At 46.1% G+C, this 24,433-nt stretch overlaps 1 protein-coding gene across 1 annotated transcript in view; it reads left to right on the top strand.

Moving 5' to 3' along the window:
• ADCY9 (adenylate cyclase 9) overlaps nt 1-23,536 on the top strand; it is a 115,237-nt gene extending 91,701 nt beyond the window's left edge. Inside the window, exons 6-11 of the mRNA XM_058570165.1 lie at nt 3,666-3,768; nt 6,674-6,882; nt 11,010-11,169; nt 12,119-12,267; nt 15,213-15,254; nt 21,190-23,536. Of these exons, the coding sequence (XP_058426148.1) occupies nt 3,666-3,768; nt 6,674-6,882; nt 11,010-11,169; nt 12,119-12,267; nt 15,213-15,254; nt 21,190-22,381 (1,855 nt within the window). The 3' untranslated portion in view covers nt 22,382-23,536. The remainder of the gene's footprint in view (nt 1-3,665; nt 3,769-6,673; nt 6,883-11,009; nt 11,170-12,118; nt 12,268-15,212; nt 15,255-21,189) is intronic.
• Nucleotides 23,537-24,433: the final 897 nt, after the last annotated feature.

Raw genomic sequence — 24,433 nt, forward strand, 5'->3', positions numbered from 1 at the left:
GAAATTTAACATTGATGAGATATTTTATCTATTCCAATTTTGTCAGTTGGTCCAATGTCCTTGATAGCACTTCCTTTCCCTCTGGTGCAGGATCCAGTCCAGGATCACGTATTGCATTATGTAGTTGTTGTGCCTCTTTAGTCTTTTTAAATCTGGAACAGTTCCTCAGCCATTCTTTGTCTTTCATGATGTTGACATTTTTGAAAAATGCAGGCCCAATTCTGTTATAAAATATTCCTGAAGTTGGATTTGTGTGGTGTTTCCTCATGGTTACATTCAGGCTATTCATCTCCGCCAGATACTGCAGGAGTGATGTCTCCTTCTCAGGTATCATATCCAGAGGCACGTGGTGCCCGTCTGTCCTTCGTCAGTGATAGTCATTTCAATCAACCAGGCAACTGTTGCCTACTTCTCCAGTCTGTAGTTATCATTTTCTCCTTGTGACTAATAAGCAATCTGTGGGAAGATACTTTAAGATCATAATATCCCATTCCTCATCAAACTTCCCTAGATTTCATCTCCATTGATGGTTCTTCCCTGAAACAGTCTTTACTATGGTGGTTCAAAATGACACTTTTTCTACTCCAGCACCAACTGCACGTTTATCATTTGGTGCTCGGCGTTCCACTGTAAAGAGGAGCCCCTCCCCCTTTATTAGTTTTTCTACCCATCTATTATCAACCTGGACTCATGGAGTCCTGTTTTACTTAATACGATGTGTTCCATCACTGTCATTGTAGTTTGACACTCTAGTTCTTCTGAATCTGGCCGTTGGGAGCCCCCACTCCAGGCTGGGTCTTGTGTCCTTTTGTATGACTCCATCATTTGTTTTGAGCAATTTCTGACATTCTAATACAACAGGATATTCCAGGCTCATTTTATATCTTCCCTGCCCCAGCTCAGGAATCAGCCATTTCTTGAAAGAGCCCTGGCTCCTTTTAGTGAAGAATGGTATTTAGATATATAAGTTATTAATGTCTTATTTAATGTCACTGTAGTCAAAGACATACTCTGTGTGATTTCGGTCCTTTTACATTTATTGAGACTTGTTTTATGGCCTCACATGTGGTCTTTTTTGGTAAACATACCATGTGCTCTTGAAAAAATATGTATAGTCTGCATTTGTAGGACGTTGTGATCCATAAACCTCAGTTAGGTCCAGGTGGTTGGTAGTATTGTTCAGATCATCTGTCTCGTTACTTACTTTTTTGTCTGTTGTTCTATCAGTTATTGTAAGAAGGATATTAAAATCTCCAGCTATGATTGTGGAATTGTCTGTGTCTCTTTAATCCTGACAATTTTTGTTTCAAGTATTTTGAAGCTCATTTTTAGGTACATACACATTTGTGAGTGTTATATATTCCTGGAGAATTGACCCTTTTATTATTTTGAAGTGTTCCTGGTAATACTCTTTATGCCTGGTAATAATCTGTGTTGAAGATTGCTTTATCTGGTAGTAATATAGTCACTCTAGCTTTCTTATTCTTACTGTCTGCATGGTATATATCATTTTCCATTTTTTAGAAATTCCAACTTGTGTCTTTATATTTGCAGTTCATCTCTTATGAGTCTTGCTTTTTAAATCATTCTAACAATCTCAGCCTTTTAGTTCTATTTTAATGTACTTACTGGCTTTTTAGCCATACCTCTTTGCATTATTTTTCTTTTAGTGGTTGCTCTAGGAGTTACAGATAGGCATCCTTAGATTTTTATAGTCTTTTTATAGTTAGTATTGTATCCTTTCACTTTATATGTAGAAATATTGTAACTGTATGAGTCCTATTACTTTCTTCTGATTCCTATGCTGTAGTTGTCATATGTATTACATCTACATTCATTATAAACCCCAACTTCTAATTCCAACCTCTCGGTAATCTCAGGTTAGTCTCCACTGATTGCTTTTCTGTTGAGGATGAATCATGTTTTCCTGTTTCTTTCTATGTCTAGTAATTTTGAATTGTGTTGTGCACATTGTGTATGATGCTTAGAAACTCTGGATTCTGTTATATTCCTCTGAAGAGTATCAATATTTTGTTTGTTTGTTTGTTGCTGCAGGCAGTTAACTTATCTGAACTCAAACACCAAACTCTGTCTCCCCTGAGATGGGCAGCAGCTATTCTTTTAGCCTTAATTAGGCTGCTTGGAGTCTGCCATGCACATGCGTATTTCAAGGGTCATCTAGAGATTTGAGCAGAGCTTCCATGCAAAATTTGGGACTCCCCTTCTTTGGTTCTCTTCCTCTGGGATTTACAACCTCATTTTCCATCAATGGGCATGCCAACTCTATTTTCTAGTTTTCCAAGCCAGTGAGACTGTGGCTTTTCTACCTGAGTTTTAGCCAGCCTGCACATGGTGTTGACTAATGGCTGTCTTGAGGCAAAAAATGTAAAAAATGGGAAATTCAGCTGGTGCTCTTCCTTTCCACGTGTGACTCTCCTCCATTTTCTACCTGCTTTGGTCAATCTTCACTGCCTTCCTGGAGTTGTTTTTATGTTTGTCCAGAGTTTATACTTGTTATCTGAGAGAGATTGGTTCAACAGGAGTTAATCTCCGTTCCCAGAAGTAGAACCTTCCAATAATAATTTCAGAGGAGCAGCACAGCTTATAGCAGTGTGTATCCTGCCACATGATTGCTAAAATGTGGCCATTGCACATCTTCCTCAAGCTGCTTTGTTGTTTTTCCCTCTGTCCACACTTCTTGAGTGGGAGGGAGGATAGAGAGTCAGCATTAGGGGATAGAATTTTCTCTCTTCTGAATCTAAGAGCGTAGTAAGGTATTGCACACTTACCATGGAAAGAAAGTCCACTATGCTTCAAAGAAAGGAGGGAGTATACGTACAGTGAACCTACTGTGCGTCAGGCACATGATAGGCACTTCACATATTTCATCTGACTTAATTCTAGTAGTTATTGTATGAGGGAGAGAGACTACACCCCATGGCTATATTTCCCTTCTGAAATCATGTTAACAGTCCCTTAAATTTATTGTAATTTTCTCCAGTGTAAAAAGGATATTACTATTTGCTAGCAATCCATAAAAGAATGAAAGAGTCACATAAAGCAGGTTTGATTTCTCTGCTATTAAAATCATTGAGCGTTATCATTTTTCAGGTTTCACACGCGATCTGCATATGTGACAATAGCACCAAAATTACACTAGCTACAAACACAATTTTGTGATAACAACCTGTTAGCTTTGACGGTGGTAATTACTGTCAGTTCTCTGAATGACAGAACAGCTGGTTCTGAAGTATGTTTTCATTGGAAGCCTCCAGATCAACATAAGTACTCTCAGTACCAGAATCGGCGGTCCTTCAGAAGGGATTGTTTCCTAGAACAAGAAAGCTGCCTTCTTCTTCTAATTCTGGATGTTAGGAAGATGTTTTCAAAAGCAGGGTTCTAATGATGTGTGTTATAGTTATGGTGAATGGTCATTCTTTAGTGGAGGTGAAACATGAAATGTGATTATGTTTGGAAACATAAAAGACTTTCCAGCGATATCTTCTAAAAGGGCGGTTGAGGAATGTCTATTATGTAATGACTTAGATATGGCTTTTGTGACATCCTTGATGAATGGTGTTTCAGTAGCTAATTGCAAGCTTCTGATAAAATAACTATAATGATTGTGTGAAATGTTGATCGATTGCATTTATTGTCTCTTCTAGCCTGATGAAAGATTATTTTTTTAAGCCACCCATTAATCAGTTCAGCTTGAACTTCCTGGATCAGGAGCTAGAGCGAGCCTACAGGACCAGCTATCAAGAAGAGGTGCGTTTTTCCTTATAATTTTAGTAAAGAAACATGTTGTTTTTGCTGAATAGTTCACAATTAGTTTTGTGCTTTGGCAGCCTTTTTTGTTTTCCTGAGTGACAGGAAAATGAAGGCTAATATTGATTTCCCACAATCTGTAAGCTCTAAATTGCATCTGTATGTGAATTTATCTCCACAGCGGAGGAAAAGACCAAGTCTTTCTGCTCTCCTTTGTCTAACATCCCAGGCTAGTCATTTCCTGGTCCCTTTCCTCGGCCACCAGTGCCTCCCCAGGCCCCCTGGCCGTGCTCCAGCCCCCGGAGGCCCAGCAGGGAGGGGGGGCTCCAGCCACACCTGTTCTTTGGTCTCGACCAAGATTTCTCTCCTGTTCCCTGTCAGCTCTCTTCCCCCCTGAAATGGGACAAGGAGCTCAGGAGGCCTTCCGCCTTTCTCTGCATTCTCGCCTGCATTGGGGCTGAAGCCCACTTCCACAGCCCTTCCACGCCTTAATCCTGTTATCCTTTATCCTTCAGCCCAAACATCATTGCCTCCAAAAAACTTTCCCTGACCCACAACTCGATTTTATTTCCCTGTTTTAATTTTTCTTCTTAGTGTGCACCCCATTTTGTAATCTTTTCTTGTGTTGTTATTGAATCATGTGCCTCCCTCCCCAGACTCTCAGCCCCAGGGGACAGGACGTTGTCTCTTGCTCTCCCCTTTACCCAGCATCGAGTACAGTCCCTACACCTACAAGTGCTCAGCAAGGCGTGGTGGAAACAATGAATAAATACACGAACCTAGAGCCTGGTGTGAGTTCTAAGCAGCCAGATCCCTGCATTCTTTCCTCTGGGCCCAAATCTGGTTAGTGTTCCAAGGTCAAAAATGCGTACCCTCCCAACCCAGAGCCAAAAGGATTTTTCATTCAAATCCATTCTTTCATTCAGCAGACCTTCATTCAGTGTGAGCCAGACAGAGCCAGTTCATGCCTCATGGGGTTGAGGTGCCACCTTTTGTCAGCCTCCAGAGACAGTGAATACCAGTTAACATCTCAGGCAGGGCTCCTTTAGGGGACTTGTGAGCTGGTTGGTTAGTGGCCTGTAAGGCTGAATATCATCTCATTTAATCCTCACAGCAGCCCTTTAAGGAAGCTCGTGATTATCCCCATTTCCAAAGGGAAAGCCAAGGCCAGGAAAGCTGAGTGGCTTGAGATCCCATCGCCAAGGCTGGCACCCTTCTGATCCAGAGCCAGGCACTCTCCACTGCTCCCTGTGCTGAGCAGCCGGGCCTCCCGAGCAGAGGGCACCGTTCTCATCCTGCCCTCTAGTCACCAACATTTATTGAGCATCTGCACCGCCAGGATCATTCTCAGGGCTGGGATTTAGAGATGGCAGACACTCTGATGGGGGAGCAATAACTCAGAGGAAATGCGAGTCCAGAGCCCTGGGTCCTGTGATGCCCTGCAGGCACACAGCACGACACCAACTCAGATTGAGGGTTCAGAGGGAGGTAACTCTTGAGCCCATGTTAGTGAGAGGACTAGCAATTAATCAAATAAAGGAACATTCTAGAGAGAGGGGCCAGCATCTACAAACATTAGAGATGAGACAGGGCCTGTGCGTTCAGGGAGCTGCAGGCACCTCTGTGTGGCGGGCTGGGCTCAGGTGGAATGGCAGGAGGTAGGCAGGGGCCACAGCTTCCCACACTGTGGGCGTTATGCTGAGGGCCAGAGGAAGCCGTGGAGGGATCGTGAGCAGGAGATGGCACCATCAGATTGTGTTGAATAAGATCAAGTGGCTGAATTGTAGAAGTTGACGAGAGTGGACGAGACAGGAGGGGAGCAGGTGGGACGCTATCACTGAAGAGCAAGGCAGGTGTGAGGCCTGGCCCTGCTCGGTGGAGGGTGGAGAGGACAGGGAGATGGGAGAACAAGGGGAGGCTCCTGGGTGGCCCCAGGTGTGACTGGCCCTGTGCTCAGGGGTTTCTCATCTAAGTATCACCGCCACCTGTTAGATGCAGGTACCCATTTCATCTGCCGCTGACCAGCATGAAGAAGTTAGGTGACGTGTTCGAGATGCCATGGCCCTAGCCCGGGCTCCTCATCTGCTGTGTGACCTTAGGTAGCCACCTCACCCCGGCCTCCCAATCTCTGCGCTGGTATTGGTAGCGTTTCCTTCTCTAGGGGCTGTGTGAGCGTTGGCTGAGGTCGTGCCCCTGAAGGGTCCACATGGTGCCAGCACCAGTCATCTCTTGGACTCTTGGCATTGTTGCCATTTTCCCCCTCCTCCCCCGATTCCCTGACACTACGTGCGTGTCTCTGTTATACTCCCCACACCACCTGCCGTGTCAGAGTTCTGTCTATCCCCACCATTAGGCTGTGAGCCCCCCAGGGGCCTTGCTTCCTGTCTGCCCCGGCACCTGCACAGAGCCCAGCCCAGAGCAGGCCCCTGATGAAGGCTTGAGCAGCTCTTACTATCAGTCAGCACACCCATGCTGTCATCTGCTGCTTCCATTCCTGCCTGTTCCTTCTGTCACAAAGCCAGCTTTCACACACCCTGAACCTGGGACCCAGCCATTCAGTGGAAGCTCCCAGCCCATGGCTTTCACGCGACTGCCTTTACAGACGCAGACTTGTTGACTTTGCCAGTTGATACTCACCTTTCAGGTTCAGTATGTAACATGCCTGTGAGAACTTACTGGTTTGTAATTGCTTGCTGTGTGACCTTGGGCAAGTTTCTTAACTTCTCTGTGCCTTAGTTTCCCCCATTGCGTGCGATGGCCCACCTAAAGTACTTATCACCCTATACTGGTCCAAGTAGGCAGGTGCTCTATACAGGTTTGCTGTTTTTCCACCTGATTTATACCCCATGGCCGTCTGTCATGGCTTCTATTCATGCTTGCTACCCTCCCCTCCTCCCCGAAACAGGTTATAAAGAATTCTCCTGTGAAGACTTTCGCCTGTGCCACCTTCAGCTCCCTCCTGGATGTGTTTCTGTCCACGACAGTGTTTCTGATTCTCTCCATCACCTGCTTCCTGAAGTACGGGGCCACTGCCACGCCTCCCCCGCCGGCTGCCCTGGCTGTCTTCAGCGCGGCCCTGCTGCTGGAGGTGCTGTCCCTCGTGGTCTCCATCAGGTAAAGGCCCACCTGCAGGGCAGTTCTCCAACTTTTAGGCGTTAGCTCCCTCTGCTGGCTCCTAAGTTTATGGCTGAGCAGTCCAACTGCGGCACAACTGACCAACCCTGAGAAGCCAGCTGTCTCTGCAGGCGTCTCCGTGACGTGACGGGTCCTCTTTCCTTCCCTCCCCAGCCCTCTCACAGCATCCTCCCTGCAGACCCTGCCCTCGGCACAGGTGGGCATCTCTTTACCAGGAGGTCAGTACCCCCTGCGGCCCCAGTGCCTCCAGCACTGGCATTTTGGGTCTTCCAAATCAGAGACTTAAAAAGAAAAGTGGGAAAATGAGGAATGAGAAAGGGAAGAGAAGGAGACAGTGGTGCTCAGGGTGCAGATGGTAGGGGCTGCCAGCAGGTGTGCAGGCTCCTCTCCTGGAAGTGAGAGCGAGACATCGAGCCCTCAAAAAGAGTTGTAGGTGGAAGTCTTAGTGAGCTTGGACCAGGCAGCGGTTTCTTAGATATAACATGAAAAGCAAAGCAACCAAAGGAAAACCAGTAAGTCGGACTTCATCAACATGTAAAGCTTTTATGTTCCAGAGAACACCATCATCACTTTCCACACCAAAGTGAGAGAGAACCTGCAGAATGGGAGAGTATTTGCAGGTCATGTCTATGACAAGGGTCTAATACCTAGAATGTCAGCTCAATAATAAAAAGACAAACAGCCCATTTAAAAATGGAAAGAGGGTCTGCATAGACAGCAGGGGCCCCCAGGACCCGCCTAGCACCTGAGGAAGCTCACGGCTGCTCTGTGCATTTCTGACTAAGTGCCAGCCCACAGGGCACTCCATTCACAGGCACACAGACCGCCCTGCACCATCTGCCTCCTGGGCACTGTGGCCACCCCCTCTGTGCAGCCCTGTCACTCTTAGTAGGACAGCCAGTCCGCCTAGCAGAGTCCTACTGGTAATTGCCCCCAGGACCTGGGGGTAAATCAGAAATGGGGAGAAGGGCCCTGACCTCCAGTCTTGCTCCTCTTCCCCAACATCCCAGGACAGGATGGGAAATAATAGCTCCGGTCAGGCCCTGAGGCTTCTAAATGCTAGTTCCTCCTTTGAAGAAGGCCAGTAACTGCCCTTCCCTCCCACTCCCCGTCCCCCTGCTCCCCCTGAGGTCCCTGTGGCTCTCTGCTGAGGGTGTTTTCTGGCTGCCAGAGGCTGCACCCTCATCCCTCACTCCCAGTTGAGATAACTTTAAGGTGCCTCCTCGCTGTCTCCCCGAATTCCCCACCAGGATTGAGCTGCATCGCCCACAGCAAGTGGCTCCTCCATAGCACAGCCCTCCCTGTGGGCCTGCCCCTCTGTGTCTCAGCTCTACACCCCTTGCCGAGCTCCCACATCAATTCTGCTTCTGGGGACCCCAAACCAAGGCATCTTCAGGCTCCTAGTTTGTTTTTTTCTTTTTAAAATTAGCTTTATTGTGATATAATTCATATATAATAAATTCACTCATTTAAGTGTACAATTCAATGATTTTTAGTAAACTTAGAGAGTTGTGCAAACATCGCCATATAATTTTAGAACATTTCTCTCACCCCAAAGAAAACCCGGTCCCCGTTTGCAGTCATTCCCCTCACATCCGCCCTCCCTGCGCCAGCCAGCGCCAGGTTTCCCTCTGACACCGGTGCCTACGGCTAGTAAGGCTCTTGATCTTCCTGAGGCTAGCATTGTCTCCATACCTTTTTTAAAAAACCTTTTATCCATTGTTCCCTCTTTCTTCGGGCCCAGTTCTACAGTGCCTGGGCTAACCCAGGTTTAGAAACTGCAGAGGCCTCAGGCCACGAAGTCGCCAGGCGTTGCTGTGCTGAGTGCTGGGCCAGTCACACCCACACGCTCTGCAAGCGCCTTCCGAATCAGGTGGCCGCTGTGCTCCTGAATGACCTCTGGTGTGACTTTGAAAGTTCACTTTACCCGGATCATCAAAGCCTGGGAGAGGTCAGGACCTTGAAGGATTTCCTCTTGCCCTGCTGAGGACATATTTAGGATCCCAGATCAACAGGAACCTACACTGTGGAATATGTAGGCGCCCCAGGGAGGCCGGTTCTGCGGCTGCTTCAGTGGCCGGCCCGGCATCTCTGCTTGGGGCTCTCGTCTCTCTGCTCCAACTGTTTTGCGCTGTGCCCCGGGGCAGGCGTAAAAACAGGGGGTCTTGCCTTCAGAACTCTGCTGTCCTGGGGACCCTTGTGGAAGGCCTCCCAGTCCTGCCTTCTCCTGCCTGGGATTCGGCTCGCTCTGTCTCCTCGTAAGGCGTATGCGTTCTGACTTTGAGCATATTTGTGGTTAGTCTTGGAAATAGTCCAAGGACTCCATTATCCTTTAAGTATCAGGAGGCTAGAACCATCCAGGACCTAAAAGGGTCAGATGAGGCCTGGCTTTGTGTGGGAGATGTCTGAGATTCGGGGTTTCCTTGTGGAGGCCAAGCACGGCAAGCGTGGTCGCTGCCCTGCAGGTGTCCGGGCCTGAAGGCGCGGCCACCTGGGTGTGTGCAACAGGCCTTGATGAGGCTTTGTGCCTTGTGCTGTTGAAACTCAGCCGCAGCTCCCGGCCCCTCCAGAAGTGAGGACAGCAGGCCTGTCCCCTCTCCACCCTCCCTAGGGGCTGGCTTCAGAGAGGAATTGTGTGCATGGGTGTCCCTCCCAAGTGGACCCCCGAGGCCCTCTCCTCCATCTCCCACTGTTGGCGTCCCGGTGCAGCCCTCCTACCCAGGGCTCCCTCACTTAGCTAAGACCTGTTTTTCCTCCAGAACAACAGCCCTCAGCCCTGCACACTCAGGTCCTTCTTCTTTATGAAAGATATTTTATGATGTCCACGTCATTGTCTTGAAATATAGCCCCCCTGTACACACAATTTCAAAAGGAATCAATAAAATGCTGTCACTCCAATCTGAAAGAGAAACAGCAAGAAAGCCATTTGAAATTAAACACACAGTGCCTCACCTCGTACGTACCAGGGACCCCCACCCGGGAGTCGTAACGGAGGCGTCAGCTGTTTGCCCTCGTGCGCAAGGTCTCTGTGAACGTGACGGCTCCAGCTGCAGACCGTTGGAGGTGTGCGGGTTTGGTGGCACAAGCACTGTGAGCTGAGTTGCAGCCTGTGACATGATTTCTGAAATGATGAATGACTCTTGGTGATGTCCCAAACTAAGGGTAACCTTGCTTAGTTTACACAGTAGTTCATTCCTGAAAAATTCAGCATGTGTTAATACCACACAGCATCGATTTTCTGTTTGTAAACAAAATGCAACTAGGCTCTAGGCCGAGGTCATTGTCAGTAGGTTTCTTGGCTCTGTCCACGTCCGGGGGCAGTGGCAGTCTGTGGGGCACAGGGTAGAGCTTCACTGTGCATTGCGGAACGCCCCCCATCCCTGGCTCCTGCCCACCAGGTGCCATAGCACCCCTCAATCATTGAGGCAACCAGAAAGACCCCCCAAAATTCCAGAACGCCTCCTGAACCACCCACTCAAGACCCCCGCCTAGAAGCCCATCAAGCAGCGCAAGGTCATCTTTCTCAGGGCCTGTTAATGTTTGCCCGCCTGGGTCTCATGTGCCCCATTTAGCCCCACAGAGACTTATGCTTGGCTTTTTACAGCCACATCCTACCAGAATGCAACAAGTGACCTTAAAAGAAGGTCTGACGAGGGGCCAGCCTGGTGGCGTAGTGGTTGAGTTTGCACGCTCCAGTTTGGTGGCCCAGGGTTCGCAGGTTCAGGTCCTGGGCACAGACCTCTGCACCGCTTGTCAGGCCATGCTGTGGCAGTGTCCCACATATAAAGTGGAGGAAGATTGGCACGGATGTTAGCCCAGGGCCAGTCTTCCTCAGCAAAAAAAGAGGAGGACTGGCAACAGATGTTAGCTCAGGGCTCATCTTCCTCACACACACACAAAAAAAGGTCTGACGAGCTGAGCAAGTCCGGTTTATTCACCATCTACCAGAAGTGATGGCGGCAGGGCTCTGCCTGCCCCCACGCCAGCGGTACGGTGTAGGCCAGAGTTGGAACAGCAATAGCTGAGGGTCCCTGGCCTGCATTTTCCCTGGCAGGCTGGCTACCCACAGACACCCCGTTTCTCTTTTCTCCTCCTCCCTGTCACAGGATGGTGTTTTTCCTGGAGGATGTGATGGCTTGTACCAAGCGCCTGCTGGAGTGGATAGCTGGGTGGCTCCCGCGCCATTTCATCGGCGCCATCCTGGTGTCCCTCCCCGCTCTCGCAGTGTATTCACACATCACCTCCGAATTTGAGACAAACATACATGTAAGTAAAGGCTTGGCGGTTTTACTTCTGTGCGCTTCTGGATTCCCTCATCACTTAAAAAAAAAAAATAAACCTGATAACTTGGGACAGCAATTTAAATATAGGCCCTTAAAGAGGTACAAACTCTTTGTCACTACCTCGAGTTCGTCTTTTTTAAAGACTTGCCTGGGACAGGATCAGGCAGGGAGGTTACCACACAGGCCTGTCTGGATGCTCAAGGCCATCATTGTCCACACTCATGAGTGCTGGCCAAAAGGCTGCCCTGCCCTGGGGAGAGTCCCCAGTGGACACGTGTCCTCTCCAGCCTCTCTTGGTGTTCACAAGTTCAAATCTGTTATTTTCTTACGCGTTTTACAAAGAAGCCTCTGTTCCACGTTTCCAAACGATATGAGATAATGTGCTAGTCTGCAGAACTGGCGCAGAGAATTGACTCGCACCTGGATCGGCTGCTGCTGATCGGGGAAGGAGCTTCTGAGTTTAAACCTCATAAAGAGTGAGTTAATGCTGTTGTGGACGATTATATTTTTGGTAAAAGTGAGGGTAACATGAACTACTGGGGCGTGCTGCCTGCATTTGATACTTTAAAACCAAATTACATTTCCGCATGCAGCAGGATGCTCGAAGGAAAGGCTTTTTGAAGGTAACCGTTTACATGGTGGTCGTTCTCAAGCAGGGCAGCCAACCTTCTTTTACTCCAAAATGATAGGTGCGATTTCTGTACATCTGGAGAAGAATTTTAGTACCTGCGCAAACTTGTAACATAAAGCTCTGGGTAATTAACCTAATGATGTATGATCTGTCCTTGAAACTGCTGGATATTTTGTGATAACTGAGATTTTTATATTAAACAGATTCGCTTGTAAGTGAGCGAATCATTTGATCTCAGGATGCTCAGGTGGAGGCGTGGAGGTGGGATTGGTGCCTAACCTACACCTGGCCCTTGTTGCAGTTCACTGTGTTCATGGGCTCAGCTGTCCCCATCACTGTCGTGCACTACTGTAACTTCTGCCAGCTCAGCTCCTGGATGAGGTCCTCCTTAGCTACCGTCGTTGGGGCCGGGCCCCTGCTACTGCTCTACATCTCCCTGTGCCCGGACAGGTACGTACGCCACCGTGGTCCCCGGCTGGCCCTCCGGACGGCAGGGCCACGTTTCCTGATGTCAAGTACTCTTCTTTCACTGCACTTTCACACCAGAGCTAACACCCTCTACTCTACACATATTTCACAACATGAAATAGCTGTCAGCACACACAATGTCAACAGCTTAATGAGATGTGCAAAGAGTAATATGCAAAAGAAAGAAAAAGAAGATAATTTGTAATAACTTAATACTATATTTGCATATAGACATCTCGGGTGACTCCTCTCCCCAGAAGACATAATGCAGTAGTCACATGCTTGAATTTACTTATAATGAAGAAGTTTGAATTTAAGAAAGTAGAACCAGAGCAGTTTCATACAAGATGATCCAGAAAATGAAGGAATAGAGGCATAAGTAGACACAAAAATGAAAGAGGAAGCTGGGTCTAACCTCATTGGAAGTAGGGTTAAGTTACCAAGACAGATTGCAGATTGCTGACGTAGAGGAAATGAAGAGGTGTGATGGTCTTGCAAGTCCTGGGCCTCGTTTATAAGTAGTGACACAATATTGTGACACGTTATGACATGAGACATTAGAGTAATGATTAATCACTGGAAATATATCTTTTATTTTGAAATTCTTCCACCTATAGAAGAATACATTCAGTCCCTGGTACTCAGATGGCTCTCAAAACCATGTCACTGGCAGGTGCCGAGGAAAAGAGAGGATGATGTGAGAAAAGAAACAGGAGCTGTGTGGAAGACCCCTGGGGACAGGATCAGTTTTCACTGCTGTGCTACAAAAAATTTAAAAAAAAATCTGTAGGATGGCAATGATGTGTGCTGTATTTAAAACATCCTATATTAGTGAAATCCAGTAAGATCCCCCCTATCTTTCATGTGTTCTGCTAACTGAATGATGTTTGCTTCTTAGTTTGTTAAAAATAGATCTCAAATTGCCTGTTGCACGTTTGCGACTGGTTTTGTGGCTTTTAACATTTTCCAACTAAATATGTAGTTGGAAATACAATGATACCTTGGATAGCAGAATGCACACAGTGAGTAATTTACTCAAAAATTTCCAGATAATGTCTTAAAGCCATTAAGCTTTGATTTCTGTAACAAACTTCTCCTAAATGTTGGACTTTCTGTGTAACTGCTTATCAAAGCATTTTACTATCAGCACATATTAAAGAAGCACTGATGTATAATTACAGTGGGTTCAGGCTAGCAGGATGTTTAAAGTGACATGGGACATTGCTTCATTGTGCTTGCAGGACCTCTCACCTTCCTGGCTTCCCAAGTTATTATGACAACTGAAGGGACCTCTACCATTTCCAAATGCCCCCTAGGAATGATATTGCCATTGCTTAGAACCATTGCTTTAGTAAATTCAAAAGTAAAAAATGATCCAATTTGTTGCAATATCAAATGAAATTGCCATTGTGTATCTTTGGGTATTACCAAAGCAAGTGGTCAGTAACAGACAGAGTAAGTATCCTTCCTCAATTTGCTTAATAGAATAATGGCGACATGAAAGATATTCAAGTTCTCTGCAAATTGAGATCAAAAAGGGAATTTAAGGCAGAACTGTCATTCAGTATTTGAAAGGAAACTTTAATGAATAGTTAAATTACGTTAAGCAAAACAAAGCATCCCTTTTCCCTTCTGAAGGTGCGACCATCTGGAATTATGGTCATTATAAAGCTCTTTCCCAAGAGTGTGAACTTCAACAGTCTGCCTTTTAACCTTTTAGATCCATCACAGATGCCTCATCAGCCATTCACAGTGTCATTGAGTCTCTGGTGTGGGGCTTTTCCTCCTGGGTCTAGAGGTCCAAAGTAATGGGGGCCCCTCCATCGCCTTTCTGCCCAGAGTTCAAATAGCAGATCTTGGGGAAGGGCTGGCGGTTAAAGCTCCCCTTCACCCAGTCCTCTTCTGCACATGCAAGATCCTTGGAGCCTGTCCACCTCGTCGTCCCTAACCAGGATGGGGAATATGAGGAGTGGGGAACAGAAGCATAAACTCAACTCCTGTGAAAGGGAGGGGACTCTGCTGAGAACCATGGCCAGCCTGGGGGGACACAGACGTGTGGGTTACGGTGATGTCACAGTTGTGTCTGGACAGGGTGAGAAGAAGACATAAAGTCCTAGAACTTGAGTCTTGTGATGTCACTCTTGCTTTTCTTTCCTATTCCATAAAGTCATTTATCACCTCGTGTAATTATAAAAGCCACTCTGAGCCCTCACCTGGCCTTCGCGGCCCAGGAGAGCTGCTCACAGATGCTGAGTAACGTCCTTCTTTGCAGGAGCAAGGCTGGTGGATCTAGAGGACAAAGAAGTGTCAGGGCGCGAGGCTCCCTGGGTGGGGAGGTTTTCAATGGATTTTGGGCCTGGGTGGATGCTAGCTGTAACACGACCCCACAAGAAGCTGCGCCAAATGTGGAGAGGATACAGGCTGCAGTCCCTCTCTCTGAGAGGCAGTTCTTTAATTATGCATGGTTTTGACACCCTAAAATTGGGATTAGATGGCTTTGGGCACCACCAATAGCAAAGTCTGGCTTCTCCAGTCAGCCATAACCTGCCAGCGCCTCCAACAGTTCCTTTCGATAGTCTTCCTCTGTCAGTGGGTGCTGCTGTTTATCACGACGGAAGTTCTAGCCTGTAGGACACCATGGGCCAGTCCTCACAGCCTGAGAGACTCCTGTTTGGTTTTGCTCTGGTGATTGTGTCTACTTTCCATAGCTGACATGAGGGCTTTTTACCTTTATCATTGTCTTTACCTTTTGTTCTTCTTAATTAAGACACAGTATCAAATTGTAATAAAAAATTAACTATCCTTAACCGTCCAACTTGATCTCCACATAAAGAAAGGACAGTTGTTTATTTAAACTCTTCTCAGATTGCCTTATATAGTGCCTTCTCTGCTTTTTATAATAATATTTTTCTGCATTTTACTTTCAGTTCCATGGTAATTTCACACCTTGATGCAGTGCAGAATTTCAGGTAAGCTTTTAACATTGTGCCTGTGGGTAAATGAGAGTAACTGTGTCATTACTGCTTATTTCTACACTTCCTGAAAACAGTTGTATCTTGAATAAAAAGAACAATATGTCCATTCTTAAAAGAGTAAGTGGAAAATATCTATTTGTTGAAATATCAGATCATAGTTATAATATCTTATTGGGGAAATGAAATGATTGTTAAGATATACGTTAGATTTGGTTTAATTTTATATAAGACATTGGCATGTTACAAAGGAAATCTCACAAATCAAAGTACTTATTTTAGTCCCTAAAATATTATGAAATAACTGAGTAGAAACTTGAAATAATAAATCCTTGCTTTACTATAAACATCAAACTAAATTCTAAATAAATTGCAGAGTCAAAAGTAAAAATTAAATTGTATAAAACTATATAATAAACTAGGAAAAATAAAATTAAATAGTTTTCAAGCCTCTAAGACAGAGATAACTTTCTGATCTTACAAATAATAAATAGAACCACACACAAAAACATAAAAGACTGACTGACAGATTGATGGGGGGATCAAAGCAGACCAAGAGAAATATTTGTAGGACTGTTATATAAAGAGCTAATTAGGACCTGCATAGATAAAGTACAAAAACCAAAAAATTCACATGGAGGTAGAAGATAAATATGTTACTACTGAAGTCATTGCACATTTAAATAACTACAAAATTCCTTTTGGTCTTTTAAATTGGACATTCAAAAAGTTACGACATGAATACCCAGTACAGGTAAGGGTGTAGCATATTCATAAATTGCTAGTGGTGTTTAACTTTGTTTAGCTACTAGGCGCTTATAAAATATAAGTTTATTTAATCCTCACAGTAACTGACACAGGTGACTTTGTCCCCATTTTCCAGATGAGGAAGCTGAAGCTCAGAGAAGTTAAGGAACCCGCCTGTGGTCACACAGCTGGTCATTAGTAGTGTTTAAACCCTGGCCTCCCTCACCACTAGGCCATGCTCTTTCTGCCATGCCTCATTACTCCTCAGAAGGGTACAATAGTTTTGGAATGTAATTTGACCATCTGTAAAAATGTTCTTAGCCTTTAACCTAATAATTCTATTTTTGCTTATCTGCAGAGGCGATAATTCAGCATTTTGTAAAGGCTGCATGCCCCCAAATATCAATCACAGTGGTTGATAATGTTGGAAATTCATCGGCGACTTCAGTTGTCAATAAAAAAGAAATCAATTAAATAATGATACATGTACCCAAATATTGCAACTGTTAAAGTGCACCAATATGGAAAACATTTATGGTTTTCATTTTTCATTTATTAAGTGAAATTACATATGTTCTGTAGCTACAGCTAGGAATTTCATTATGCAAATATGCAAGATATGTAATAGTTATGCTCTAGTAATGAGTGATGAATGATGATTTTTCCTCTGATTCTAAATTAAAACATTAAATATCTGTGGACATTTAGACATTGGGAAGGAGAATTAAATGACCGTGGAACAAAGGCAGAATGCAAATGTGTTTGTATGTATGATTACAACTATGGTATTTAAAAGCAAAACATTTAGCAGCTTTTTTTGTTAACTTTTTATTGATGTATAACATATGCACAGAAAAGTGCCCAGATCATAAGAATACAGCTCAGTGAATTTTCATGAGTGAGCACACCCATTAACTACCATCAGACCAAGAAATAAACATTACTCATACCCCAGACGCCCCTTTGTGCCCCTCCTGTGACCCCCACCCGCATCCCTAGGCATAGGTCTCCAATGGCACTGAAATACACCAGGATGTTAGCAAGTCCCGTGTTTAACTGGTTAGGACCATGAGTGGTCTCTGTTTTCTGTTTTTCTCTCTGTTTCAATGCCTCTTCTCCATGGTAATGAATTATACTCTATTTTACTCTGACTTCCATTTATGATTTAATGTCCAACTGTTAGGTCATAAATTGACTCTTGGATTTAGTCACATAAAATTCCTCTTTTTGGAACTGACCTTTGCTATTTGAATTTAGGAATAGGACCATCACCTTTGTTTCTTCTGTAGTAGAATAAGAAATACAGGTTACAGATCGGAAGTAATCCTCTTACCTACTTGCTACCGATCTCTTCTGTTGCAAGGCAGCCCCTGGGTCCTACATGTAAATCTGTGTGTTAGGACTCTTCGTTTTAAGCAACGGTAAGAGCAACGTTGCGATCTGCTTCCCGTTCCCTCTCACAGCGGCCCACATTTCGCTTTCCCCCCTCCTCTGTCCAGAGGGGACCAGCTGTGCCTGTCTCCAGAGTCAGGCCACGCTGCTGGCTTTGGCCATAGCACGGCAAGAAAAGCAATAGAGCAGGAGACTGAGGAAACACATCACCCATTTCTACCACAGGGATTTACAATGCTGGTTGTGCCGCTGAGATGATGTTAAGCCTTGGTGACGTCTGCTCATAAAGAGGGCTGTTCCTTTGGGGCTGGCCCCTTGGCTTAGCGGTTAAGTGCGCGCCCTCCGCTACTGGCGGCCCGGGTTCGGATCCGGGCGCACACCAACGCACCGCTTGTCAGGCTATGCTGACGTGGCATCCCACATACAGCAACTAGAAGGATGTGCAACTATGACATACAACTATGTACTGGGGAAAAGGGAAAAAAAAGGAGGAGGATTGGCAATAGATGTTAGCTCAGGGCCAGTCTTCCTCAGCAAAAAGAGGAGGATTAGCATGGATGTTAGCTCAGGGCTGATCTTCCTCACAAAAAAAAAGAGGGCTGTTCCTCAGTGTCCCCACTTTGGAGAAACAGAAGGAAAGGTCAGCTCCTAACCCAATGAGATGGGCTCCCACAGGAGAAGGCTTAGTCCCTCCTGTTCCAGATTCTCTCCCTAAAGCCAACCAGAGAGCTGGAGGGGCTGCATGTGAACCTGTTTTAGTCATCTAAAATAGATAGTTAATTGTTTAGTACTGAGATCCATAATATGTATTACCATCCGTTTAAGTGACAGTTGGCAAAATAAATAAGTGAAGTGTGGTGTGTCTTACCACAGAGGTCTTTTTTGGTTTCTGGTTCGTAGGGACTGAGTCATAGAACCTGTGTCAGTGGTCCCCAAGACCACGCCCAGGTGTAGTGATTCACTAGGAGGACTCAGGACTCAGCACACAGTCGTACTCATGGCTGTGATTTATTACAGCAAAAGGATACAAAGCAAAATCAGCAGAGAGAAAAGGTACATGAGACGGAGTCTGGAGGAAACCAGGTGCCAGCTTTCAAGAGTGCTCTCCCAGTGGAGTCACACAGGATGCACTCAATTCCTCCAGCAATGAGCTGTGACTGCGCATATGAAATGTAGTCCACCAGGGAAGCTCATTAGAGGCTCAGTGCCTAGGGTTTTTATTGGAGGCTGGTCACATAGGCACCCTCTGCCTGGCATATACCAAAATTCCAGACTTTCAGAAGGAAGGCAGGTGCTCAGCATAAACCACGTTGTTTGTATGACAGTCTAGGCATGATGAGCCCCTCTTATCAAGGGATGGAGGGAACCCAAATCCAAGTTCCCTGACGCCAGCTTAGGCACCCTTGCCAGTAGGCCTTTCTACAAATGGTAGCCTCTGGCCTGCTGTGGTAACTCCTTTCTGCACAGAACCTTAGGCCAGTAGGGACTTAGCGATGCTCCAGCCCATCTTCAGTTTACACATGAGGAGATTGAGACCTAGAAGGATGACAAGACTTGCCTGAGGTTCCAGAACTCTGCAGTGGTCCAGCCAGGACAGAGTCCAGGTATTATTATTCCAAGGCCAGGGCTTTTGTGACTGTGTTTCAGGGAGGGCCATTATGGCAGGATTGGTCAATTTCATTATTTTTTAATATCCTTAAGTTATAGGTAACAGTAACACTTATTAAACACTCTGATTACAGAATTGAGCTCTCTGTGCCACAGACCTATCTAAACTGAGGACCCATCCATTTTATATATAGTATAACAACATTTCGATCAACAACGGACCACATATACAGTGGTCCCATAAGATTAGCAACATATAGCCTAGGTGTACAGTAGGCTATACCACCTAGGTTTGTGTAAGTACACTCTGTGATGTTCACACAATGGCAAAATCACCTAACAACGCATTTCTTAGAATGTATCTCCGTTGTAAGTGATGCATGACTGTATAATTATATTTGTATTTATATAGTGACCCTACCCATTGTTACATAAAATTTAGTAGCCCACTCTGCACCTTAGAAGTACATCAGGGATGGGCCGGCCCCGTGGCTTAGCGGTTAAGTGCGCGCGCTCCGCTGCTGGTGGCCCAGGTTCGGATCCCGGGCACGCACCGAGGCACCGCTTCTCTGGTCATGCTGAGGCCATGTCCCACATACAGCAACTAGAAGGATGTGCAACTATGACACACAACTATCTACTGGGGCTTTGGGGAATAAATTAAAAAAAAAAAAAAAAGAAGTACATCAGGGCACAAAATTTATATGAACAGAACAATCACAGCATTGTAAACAAATAGAAGAAAGACTAGAAGGAAATTCAGCAAACGTTAACAGTGATTGCCTCTGGATGGTAGGATGACAGATGAATCTTTTTTTCTTTTTTACTTTTTTCCCTAAATTTTCTATGATGAGTAGTATGTAGTATCTTTAAATGGAAAAAAATTTTATTTAAAAAATAAATTTTAAGAGACTATGCTCCTCGCATTCATCTTCAGTCCTCCAGTCATAGCTGTCGTCTCTCTACACCATTGAACTTTCAGGTCCCCTGAAAGCAGCCTCAGTTTTTAGAGGGAATAGAAATGGGTTCAGCCCCTAAAAGGGCAATATAGAAATTTCTAATGGACTTCTAAATATGCAGTATTTAAAATGACACAGCAGTTCTGCTTCCAGGAGTTTATCCCACAGACTCATTCCTATACAAATAACATGGTACAGGAATTTCACTGCAACATTGTCGAGTATTACAAGATGGACAGAACGTATAAACGCCCGACGCCCGTTGGTGGGCGTCTGGTTGTTACAGTACATCTGTGTATTAGAATAGCGTGCACACCACAGGAAAATGACAACATTGCTTACCCTGAAGGAAAGACATTTATTTTCCATTGTTTATACTTGGATGTCCTACAATGTGTTACTCTTAAAAGTATACATATTGTATTATTTTTTAAAATGTTAAAGTTGTCTTAAATGACTTTGGTAAAACAGAACTAACCCAGAGGTGGAGAATGGTATTTTGCCAAACTTTTTTACAGGTAGACAGTAGAGAACTTATAAAAATTCTTTGTAAAATGACAAGTCTTCCAAAACTAAAGTTGGATTAGGAATCTAAACAGTGAGTCTATCAGAGAATGTTCAGTTTCTTGGGTATGGTAGTGGTGGTGTGGTTACGTGGGGGGATGTCCTTACTCTTAGGAGATAGGTACTGAAATGTTCAGGATTGAAGTGTCACAGTGTCTGCAGCTTACTTTCACAATGTGCAGCAAGAAGGATGTGTGTGCACAAGTGTGCGTGTGTGCACATGTGTACATGTGTGTTGACAGAGGGAAAAAGCAAAGTAGCAAAATGTTAAGAGTTGTTGAATCCAGGAAAAGGGTGTGTGAATGTTTGTATTACTAGTCTCTTAACTGTTCTATAAGGTTGAAATTTTTCAAAATAAAAAGTCGGAAAAAAAATTTAAAAATAAAGGAGCTAAAGACTTCTGAAAACAAAGCAATCACAAAGCTTATTAAGGAAATCAGTTAAAAAAGTCAGTCTTTACCTCTCCACATCTTCAGCCAGCCACCTAAACAGAAACGGGTTGCTTTGTGGCTACAGGTTGTCGAAGGTTTGAGCTTGACAAAACACTGTGCAGGATGCTGGTTAGCTAGGCTGTTTCAGAACCTGGAAGTACTGAGCAGTAGCCTTTCCCTTAAAAGATGCACTCAAGACAGTCTGTCCTTTCCCTTCTCTTTACTCTCTAGTTCCCAGAGGCATCCGTGCAATAGTTCCTTGCTGCATGACAGCAGGAGACCAGCCAGCCTGATTGGCCAAGAGGCGATTCTTGTCTTCTTTCTCCTGCTCTTGTTGGTCTGGTTCCTGAACCGAGAATTCGAAGTCAGCTACCGCCTTCACTACCACGGGGGCGTGGAGGCGGACCTACACCGCACCAAGATCCAGAGCATGAGGGACCAAGCCGACTGGCTGCTGAGAAACATCATCCCCTACCACGTGGCCGAGCAGCTGAAGGTTTCCCAGACCTACTCCAAGAACCACGACAGCGGAGGAGTCATCTTCGCCAGCATCGTCAACTTCAGTGAGTTCTACGAGGAGAACTATGAGGGAGGCAAGGAGTGCTACCGGGTCCTCAACGAGCTGATTGGGGACTTCGATGAGCTCCTGAGCAAGCCGGATTACAGCAGCATCGAGAAGATCAAGACCATCGGAGCCACATACATGGCCGCATCGGGGCTGAATGCCACACGGTGCCAGGATGGCAGCCACCCGCAAGAGCACCTGCAGATCCTGTTTGAGTTTGCCAAGGAGATGATGCGTGTGGTGGACGATTTCAACAACAACATGCTCTGGTTCAACTTCAAGCTCAGAGTTGGCTTCAACCATGGGCCCCTCACGGCAGGGGTCATTGGCACCACCAAGCTGCTGTACGACATCTGGGGGGACACCGTCAACATCGCCAGCAGGATGGACACCACGGGGGTGGAGTGCCGCATCCAGGTGAGCGAAGAGAGCTACCGCGTCCTGAGCAAGATGGGCTACGACTTTGACTACAGAGGGACGGTCAACGTAAAGGGGAAAGGTCAGATGAAGACCTACCTTTACCCAAAGTGCATGGACAACGGGGTCGTGCCGCAGCACCAGCTGTCCATCTCCCCAGACATCCGAGTCCAGGTGGACGGCAGCATCGGACGGTCTCCCACAGACGAGATTGCCAACCTGGTGCCTTCTATACAGAACTCAGACAAGACGTCTCTGGGTTCTGATAACAATACACAGGCCAAGGACACTCACCTGTCCTCTAAGAGACCCTGGAAAGAGCCTGTCAAAGCCGAAGAAAGGTGTCGATTTGGCAAAGCCATAGAGGAGAGCGACTGTGAAGAAATGGGGATGGAAGAAGCCAATGAGCTCACCAAGCTCAACGTCTCCAAGAGTGTGTGACGCAGCGCCGCGCGCTGCCTGCGGTGCTCTGCTCCTCGAAACACAATCATATCTGTATTTGGCTGTTGTGTGCTCCAAGCACCACAGGTTCCATCCCCAGACGTGGTGTCATGTGGTCATTGCAGCCCTAACATCTGTGTGGATCACAGTTATTCAGGGTTAATTTCCATCCATTTCTTTCCTTTTTCTCCCCTTGGTGTCACACTCGGCGTGGAGGAGAACAAGTGCCTTCAGGGGCTGGCCATGGCCTCAGAGTCCAGGGACAGAGGCCACCAGTGGAGATCATGGCATTGAGTATTGTTGGACTTTTAAAACAAAAGCTGTGGTTAAGATATCACGTTTATTGCTTTTTCTCACGAGACACTTTTTTTTTTGCTAATACAATATTTTTGAGGTTTATTTTTTCTGTATACATAGTAGTGTTTTCCAGTGACATGACCTTTCTGTGTAAGCACATACACGCACACACACTTGCATTTATGAATCTGAGATCAAGTGCCAGTAACTCCCTGGGAGGGGACGTTCGGGGGCGTGGGCTGAGAATGGCAGTCCACAGTCAGCCAGGCCGCCCAGCCCCTTCCCACCTGCGCCTTCCAGAGCTCCTGGGCCTCGTGGGCTGTGGCCGCACCACTCCCCACACCTGGCGCCTTTAGGGCTTCCTCCACATGCAGGCCAAGAGTCCAAATGCTAACCGGTAACACAGCTTGGGAACCAGGCCTCAGGTATTTAAAAGCTGTTTTCCATTCTGCCTCTGCACCGAGGAGTCTTCCATCTGGGAGCAAAGGGGTTTGTCTTTGAAGCTGACTCGTCTGAGAGGGAAACTCAAAATAAACGTCTGAGGGTTGCATTAATTTATTTATTTATTTATCAGGAAATGTTTGTTTTGGGGAGGGGGTGCCGGGTCATGCTGGTGAAGGGAAGTAGGCTCCGGGCTCTGCAGAGGGCACAGCAGAAGGAAGAGATGTCCATTAGTGCTTCAGCCACTTTGGGCCACCTCCCCCACAAGGGGGCTGAGTAGAACCTCTGTGTCAGAGAAGCTCTCGGCCGCCGTTTTTAAACCAGCACTGTGACTTCTGCTCCACGGGCCACGGATCTGCGCCCCCAGGGTCTCCCCGCTGCAGGGGCAGATCAGAGCCTGGCCGGCCTGGCGGGAAGCAGGAGGTCTGGCCAGAGTGCAGGGCGGGCAGGGAGCATCTTGGCTTCCACACATTCAGGAAGCTTCTGCATCCTTTCCCATTCTCGGCCTGCGCAGGGCCTGTTTGTGGTGAGATTGACCCTGATGGGCGAATTCCAGCCCTCTGTAGATGGAGTTCTTGCACTGTATGTAGGGACAGAATGTCCGGAGGCAGATGAAGTGTTCCTCGGGGGGGTATAGAAAACCTAAGGAAAATGACTTCTGTGCCCTTTGTCGCTAATCCTGCTTGTAATCATGTTTTGCTGCGTTGAATCTGGAGTTTGTTTTAGAATTGAACTCAGGCTGGAGTTGCCCTGTCCCAGCCAGCCATCATTATTTTTCAGATGACATGGCGTACAGCTCATGGGTAATTTGAGGACTAGTTCCTTCTCTGTTTAAGGTCTTCCGATGTGTGCATTGTCTTTTCACTGGTAAATCTCTGTATAACTTTCATATCTGCATCAAGTCCCCAAATACGTACAGCATCTGTGGTTTCCAGCATAATGAAATATTCGTTCTGATCGGCCAGCGCCCCATGGGGACATGTCTGGGATGGCCACCTGGCAGCCAGCATCCCAGCATCCTGGAGAATCGAGAGCATTCTCAGTCACTAAGATTTCCCTTCAGGTTTTCCTGTCAGTTTGTTGGTCTTCCAGTGCTGGAGAGAGGATGGTGTGACAATACCTCTTGCTTCTAAAGAATGTATTCTTATAAAAACTGCAGAATTTTTATTTTTTCTTAAAAACACCACCTGATGCTCTCCTGGTCCGTAGGGACTGTGGGCGTGGTAGGGCTCTCTTCCTGCAGTATTACTGCGTGTGTGAGTGTGGCCCTCCCCTTTGCCTTCCAGCTCCAGGCTCTGTAGCTTTGGCGGCAGC

This window comes from Diceros bicornis, chromosome 26 (genome assembly GCF_020826845.1).
Source record: "Diceros bicornis minor isolate mBicDic1 chromosome 26, mDicBic1.mat.cur, whole genome shotgun sequence".
Lineage (NCBI taxonomy): Eukaryota > Metazoa > Chordata > Mammalia > Perissodactyla > Rhinocerotidae > Diceros > Diceros bicornis.